The 6,919-nt window shown below is 40.1% G+C and overlaps 1 protein-coding gene across 1 annotated transcript in view; it reads right to left on the bottom strand.

The window, feature by feature from the left end:
• The window catches only part of ZBTB7A (zinc finger and BTB domain containing 7A), an 8,022-nt gene extending 6,841 nt beyond the window's left edge, over nucleotides 1-1,181 (bottom strand). The window contains exons 1-2 of the mRNA XM_055091426.1: nucleotides 1,140-1,181; nucleotides 898-1,024 (exon numbers count right to left, since the gene is read on the bottom strand). Coding sequence (XP_054947401.1) covers nucleotides 898-1,024; nucleotides 1,140-1,181 — 169 coding nt within the window. The remainder of the gene's footprint in view (nucleotides 1-897; nucleotides 1,025-1,139) is intronic.
• Between the last annotated feature and the right edge of the window lie 5,738 nt (nucleotides 1,182-6,919).

Below are 6,919 nucleotides of genomic sequence, written 5' to 3'. Positions count from 1 at the left end.
AACTCTGAGGACCCTGGCTATTTGGAACTTTGGTCATCGTACGAAAAATGAGTCAAAGTGGCAGCTTGTTCAATAAGAGATACTTCAAAAAGAATGGAGACTGATGTTGAGATCAATATTTTCAGAAAAGTAAAGTAGGATGGAACTGGGTGAGATGCACATTCCCAAATGCTCCCTTTGTAAGAGGAGCTACAGAAAGACTTCCCAAGTGGGCAAGGATGGATGAAAACTCCAAGAGGGAAGCCAGGTTAATGACAAACATCATCTTCTCAAAGAGTCATGCTTCTAACAGGTATGTCCAAATATCGCTCCCTGATCCAGAACCTTCTCCTCCCGAGAGGTGTGCCTTCCTGGTGATTGCAGGCACAGAGGCCCTAGACGAAACCTATCTCCACTGACCCAGCTGCCACTGGGAGATCAGATGGTACGTGGCTGCTGTCTTGCTCACGGAGAAAAGCTCCTCATGGAGAGGATGAAGGACAACAAGCCATCCATGAGATGGGCCAATTCTCTGGTCTTCAAGTCACTGACAATGGATAAGTGTGGGTTTAACTGCAGCAAAATTATCACATAAAATGTATACTAATCATAGTGTAACTTTTACAGGGTGAAAACCATAACGCTGCTCCCACTGCCCTAGGTGACACTGCAGACTATGCTCACATTTATAAAATTCGGGACCCTCAGGATTCTAATCAAGAGTGACAAAAAGTCAATCAATACAGTAAACTTTGTTTTCATGGAAAAGCTACCTGACCCTAGGTAGGTTTCATGAAAGGTTGGACTGTGTCTGTCTTTTTTTCCAACATGTTCCCATCCTTGTCCCTAATAAGAAAGGACAATTGTAAGAAATATTTGTTCCCTAAAGACTAAGTGCAGGAAGGAAGCCATCCTCACCCACGGAGGCCAGGTTCCTGAAGGTCTCCAGCATCACGTCTCTGTAGAGCTTCCTCTGAGCCGGGTCCAGCAAAGCCCACTCCTCCACGGTGAAGTTCACAGCCACGTCCTCAAAGACCACTGAGTCCTGAAACAGCCACAGGTTCTATGTCAGCAAGGCTCCCTCTTCATCCCCGTGTGTGGGAGGATGGGGAGGCTGACAGTCGGGAACTGGACTCAATTCCTAGAACTCCTGAGCTTACACTCTTGTGGGAAATGAACACACACAAGCCAATCAAATGCATTTTACTCAGTGATGGTAAGTGCTGGAAACTGAAGCAAAGTGTAACAGCAATACCTGATAAATACTCACACACACATAATTAGAAAGAATTGTTTTTACTGAAAGAGTATATCCTAAGGTATGGTAAAGACTGAAAAATGAAATCATCATTCAGATAACATGGAAATGGATACCTGGCTTGGTCAAAAGTTATTACTGCCTTGTCACCTCCAAGAACCGGAAACAGAACGTCAGTGCTGCTGGATCTGAATAACGCTTAACTTGAAGGCAACAGCAGCAGGGAGTCTGGTCTAGCCCCCTCATATCTGACAAAGGAAGAGATACGACCCCCTGCCAGGATGAGATGGACACTAGGGGTATACAGGCAGTCCAGGGCCCAGGGCCTGGCACATCCACTGGGTAAGAAAAGGCCTGGTTCCTCAGGAATCTGTCAAGCCAGCAGGGCCTCTCAAATAAATAACAGAGTGCTCGGAATTCAAGGAAGAGGCCCCACAAACAAGAGCTGTTGAAAGATCTGATGGTAATGGAGTCAAGTTGACTTTAACAGGGAGAAAAAAGAACCTAGTTATTATTTTTAGAGAAATATTGGGGACTTGCCAGGTGGCACAGTGGTTAAGAATCTAACTGCCAATGCAGGGCACATGGGTTTGAGCCCTGGTCCCAGAAAATCCCACATGCCGCGAAGCAACTAAGCCCATGCATCACAACTACTGGACCTGTGTGCCACAACTACTGAGCCCACGTGCCTCAGCTACTGAAGCCTGAGTGCTCCAGGGCCCATGTGCCGCAACTGCTGAGTCCACGTGCTACAACTACTAAAGCCTGTGCACCTAGAGCCCGTGCTCTGCAACAAGAAGCCACTGCAATAAGAAGTCCACACACCTCAAAAAAGAGTAGCCCCTGCTCACCACGACTAGAGAAAGCCCACCTGCAACAACGAAGACCCAACACAGCCAAAAATAAATAAAAATTTTTAAAAAAATAAATATGGGACCACACTGTGCTGATGATATAAAGAGAGAGACAATGACAAAATTAAAAATTAGAGATTTTTTAAAACAAAAAATATGGTCTCAAAATCTGAAGGAAAAAAATATCCCCACATCAGCTACAAAGAAGGCAAGGTTACTTCAACTAGGGTTGCAACTGGGTTTGCTAATCACACACCTGATGAGAGGCTTGTATCAGAAATATATTTTAAGGACTCATATAACAACAATAAAAAAAACAAAAGATAAGAATATAAAAGACAAATAATACAGTTAAATAATAGGGCAATAAATGTGAATAGACAATTCTCCAAAGAAGATATACAAATGGCCAATAACCATATGAAAAGAGGCTCAATAGCATGAGTAATTGGTGATCCATATACAAAATTGAATTGTGGAGAGACATTTCCCAAGCCCTTCTATGAGGCCTGTATTACCCTGATACCAAAACAAGAAAAAGACATCACATGTAAAGAAATCTACAGAGCAGTATTCCATATAAATATAGACAAAAAAATTTCTCAACAAAATATCCACAATCCAAATCTAGAGAAATATAAAAAGTATTAAACACCATCACCAAGAGGGATTTATCCCAGGAATAAAATGTTTGGTTCAAAGAAACAAAGTATTGGTATCATATACCTTACTAACAAAGAACAAAAACCATATGATCACCTCAATAGACTCAGGAAAAGTATCTGTCAGAACATCACCTTTTCATGATGTTCTTCTCTAACTGGAAAAGACCACAACTAGAAATATAAAAACCAGAAAGGAAAAGTTTCACTGGTAAAGTCAAAGATAAAGTAAAGGTAGTAGATCAACCACTTACAAACCTAGTAGGAAAGTTAAAAGACAAAAGTAGTAAATTTATCTATATCCACAATAAGTAGTTAAAGAATACAGAAAACAACATATGTAAAATATGATACAAAAAATATTAAAGGACTTCCCTGGGGGTGCACTGGTTAAGAATCCACCTGCCAATGCAGGGGACACGGGTTCGTGCCCTGGTACTGGAAGATCCCACATGCTGCAGAGCAACTAAGCCTGTGCACCACAACTACTGAGCCTGTGCTCTAGAGCCTGCGAGTGACAACTACTGAAGCCCGCGTGCCTGGAGCCTGTGCTCTGAAACAAAAGAAGCCACTGCAATGAGAAGCCTGTGCACTGCAATGAAGACCCAATGCAGCCAAAAATAAATAAATAAAGGTCAAAAAATTAAACACAAGGGGGAAGACTAAAAATGCAGGGCTGTTAGAACTTAAGGTAATCATGTATATAGAGAGATTGCTATGTATAAACCTCATGGTAACCACAAACTAAAAATCTATAATAGATACATACAAAAGAGAAAGTAATCCAGACATAACACTAAAGATAGTCATAAAATCACAAAACAGCAAAAGAAGAGTAAAGGACAAAAAAAGCTATAAAAACAAACAGAAAGCAATTAACAAAATGGCAATAAGTACACACCTATCCATAATCACTTTAAAGTAAACGGACTAAATGCTCCAATCAAAAGACATAGAGTGGATCCACCACAGGGCAGACAGCAGAAGCAAGAAGAACTATAATCCTGCAGTCTTTGGGATGAAAACCACATTCACAGAAAGAATGACAAAATGAAAAGACCGAGGACTCTGTACCAGAAGAAGGAACAAGATAAAAGCCCAGAAAAACAACTAAATGGGTGGAGATAGGCAACCTTCTAGAAAAAGAATTCAGAATGATAGTGAAGATGATCCAGGACCTCAGAAAAAGAATGGAGGCAAAGATCGAGAAGATGCAAGAAATATTTAACAAAGACCTAGAAGAATTAAAGAACAAACAAACAGAGATGAACAATACAATAACTGAAATGAAAAATATACTAGAACGAATCAATAGCAGAATAACCAAGGCAGAAGAATGGATAAGTGACCTGGAAGACAGAATGGTGGAATCACTACTGAGGAACAGATTAAAGAAAAGACAAATGAAGACAGCCAGAAACCTCTAAGACAACATTAAATGCACCAACATTCACATTAAAGGGGTCCCAGGAGGAAAAGAGAGAGAGAAAGGACCCAAGAAAATATCTGAAGAGATTATAGTCAAAAACTTCCCTAACATGGGAAAGGAAATAGCCACCCAAGTCCAGGAAGCATAGAGAGTCCCAGGCAGAATAAACCCAAGGAGAAACACGCTGAGACACACAGTAATCAAATTTACAAAAATTAAGGACAAAGAAAAATTATTAAAAGCAACAAGGGAAAAAGGACAAATAACATACAAGGGAACTCCTGTAAGGTTAACGGCTGATTTCTCAGCAGCAACTCTACAAGCCAGAAGGGAGTGGCACGACATATTTAAAGTGATGAAAGGGAATAACCTACAACCAAGATTACTCTACCCAGCAAGGATCTCATTCAGATTTGACAGAGAAATCAAAAGCTTTACAGACAAGCGAAAGCTAAGAGAATTCAGCACCACCAAACCAGCTCTACAACAAATGCTAAGGGAACTTCTCTAAGTGGGAAACACAAGAGAAGAAAAGGACCTACAAAACAAACCCAAAATAATTAAGAAAATGGTAATAGGAACATATATATTGCATTATTAAAAGCAACAAGGGAAAAAGGACAAATAACATACAAGGGAACTCCTGTAAGGTTAACGGCTGATTTCTCAGCAGCAACTCTACAAGCCAGAAGGGAGTGGCACGACATATTTAAAGTGATGAAAGGGAATAACCTACAACCAAGATTACTCTACCCAGCAAGGATCTCATTCAGATTTGACAGAGAAATCAAAAGCTTTACAGACATGCGAAAGCTATACAACAAATGCTAAGGGAACTTCTCTAAGTGGGAAACACAAGAGAAGAAAAGGACCTACCAAACAAACCCAAAATAATTAAGAAAATGGTAATAGGAACATACATATTGCTAAGTACTTTAATGTGAATAGATTAAATGCTCCAACCAAAAGACACAGACTGGCTGAACAGATACAAAAACAACACCCATATATATGCTGCCTATAAGAGACACACTACAGAACTAGGGACACATACAGACTGAAAGTGAGGGGATGGAAAAAGATATTCCATGCAAATGGAAATCAAAAGAAAGCTGGAGTAGCAATACTCATAGCAGGTAATATAGACTTTAAAATAAAGACTGTTACAAGAGACAAGGAAGGACACTACATAATGATCAAGGGATCAATCCAAGAAGAAGATATAACAATTATAAACATATATGCAGCCAACGTAGGAGCACCTCAATACATAAGGCAAATGCTAACATCTATAAAAGAGAAAATCGACAGTAACACAAAAATAGTGGGGGACATCAACACCTCACTTACACCAATGGACAAATCATCCAGACAGAAAATTAATAAGGAAACACAAGCTTTAAATGACACAACAGACCAGACAGATTTAACTGATATTATAGGACATTCCAATTGAAAACAGCAGATTACACTTTCTTCTCAAGTGCACACGGAATATTCTCCAGGATAGATCACATCTTGGGTCACAAATCACGCCTTGGTAAATTTAAGAAAACTGAAGTCGTCATCAAGCATCTTTTCCGACGACAATGCTATGAGATTAGAAATAAATTACAGGAAAAAAAAACGTAAAAAACACAAACACATGGAAGCTAAACAATATGCTACTAAATAACCAAGAGATCACTGAAGAAATCAAAGAGGGAGTCAAAAAATAGGTAGAGACAAATGACAATGAAAAAACGATGATCCAAAACCTATGGGATGCAGCAAAAGCAATTCTAAGAAGGAGGTTTACATCAATAAAACTAAAAGCTGGTTCTTTGAGAAGATAAACAAAATTGATAAACCTTTAGCCAGACTCATGAAGAAAAAGAGGGAGAGGACTCATATCAATAAAATTAGAAATGAAAAAGAAGTTACAACAGACACCGCAGAAACACAAAGCATCATAACAGACTACTACAAGCAATTCTATGACAATAAAATGGACAACCTGGAAGAAATGGACAAATTCTTAGAAAGAGGGGCTTCCCTAGTGGTGCAGTGGTTGAGAATCCGCCTGCTAATGCAGGGGACACAGGTTTGAGACCTGGTCCCGGAAGATCCCACATGCCGCAGAGCAACTAAGCCCGGGCACCACAACTACTGAGCCTGTGCTCTAGAGCCTGTGAGCCACAACTACTGAGTCCGCATGCCACAACTACTGAAGCCCGTGAGCCTAGAGCCCATGCTCCATGAGAGAAGCCACCGCAATGAGAAGCCCGCGCACCGCAATGAAGAGTAGTCCCCACTTGCCGCAACTAGAGAAAGCCACGTGCAGCAACAAAGCCCCAATACAGCCAAAAAAAAAAAAAATCTTAGAAAGATATAACCTTCCAAGACTGAACCAAGAAGAAATAGAAAATATGAACAGACCAATCACAAGTAATGAAATTGAAACTGCGATTAAATATCTTCCAACAAACAAAAGTCCAGGACCAGATGGCTTCACAGGTGAATTCTATCAAACATTTAGAGAAGAGCTAACACCCATCGTTCTCAAACTCTTCCAAAAAACTCAGAGGAAGGAACACTCCCAAATTCATTCTACAAGGCCACCATCACCCTGATACCAAAACCAGACAGAGATACTACAAAAAAAGAAAATTACAGACCAACATCACTGATGAATACAGATGCAAAAATCCTCAAGAAAATACTAGCAAACAGAGTCCAACAACACATTAAAAGGATC

The sequence above is a fragment of the Physeter macrocephalus genome, chromosome 2 (genome assembly GCF_002837175.3).
Source record: "Physeter macrocephalus isolate SW-GA chromosome 2, ASM283717v5, whole genome shotgun sequence".
In the NCBI taxonomy this organism is placed as follows: domain Eukaryota; kingdom Metazoa; phylum Chordata; class Mammalia; order Artiodactyla; family Physeteridae; genus Physeter; species Physeter macrocephalus.
This window is presented reverse-complemented; position numbering and strand designations above follow the sequence as displayed.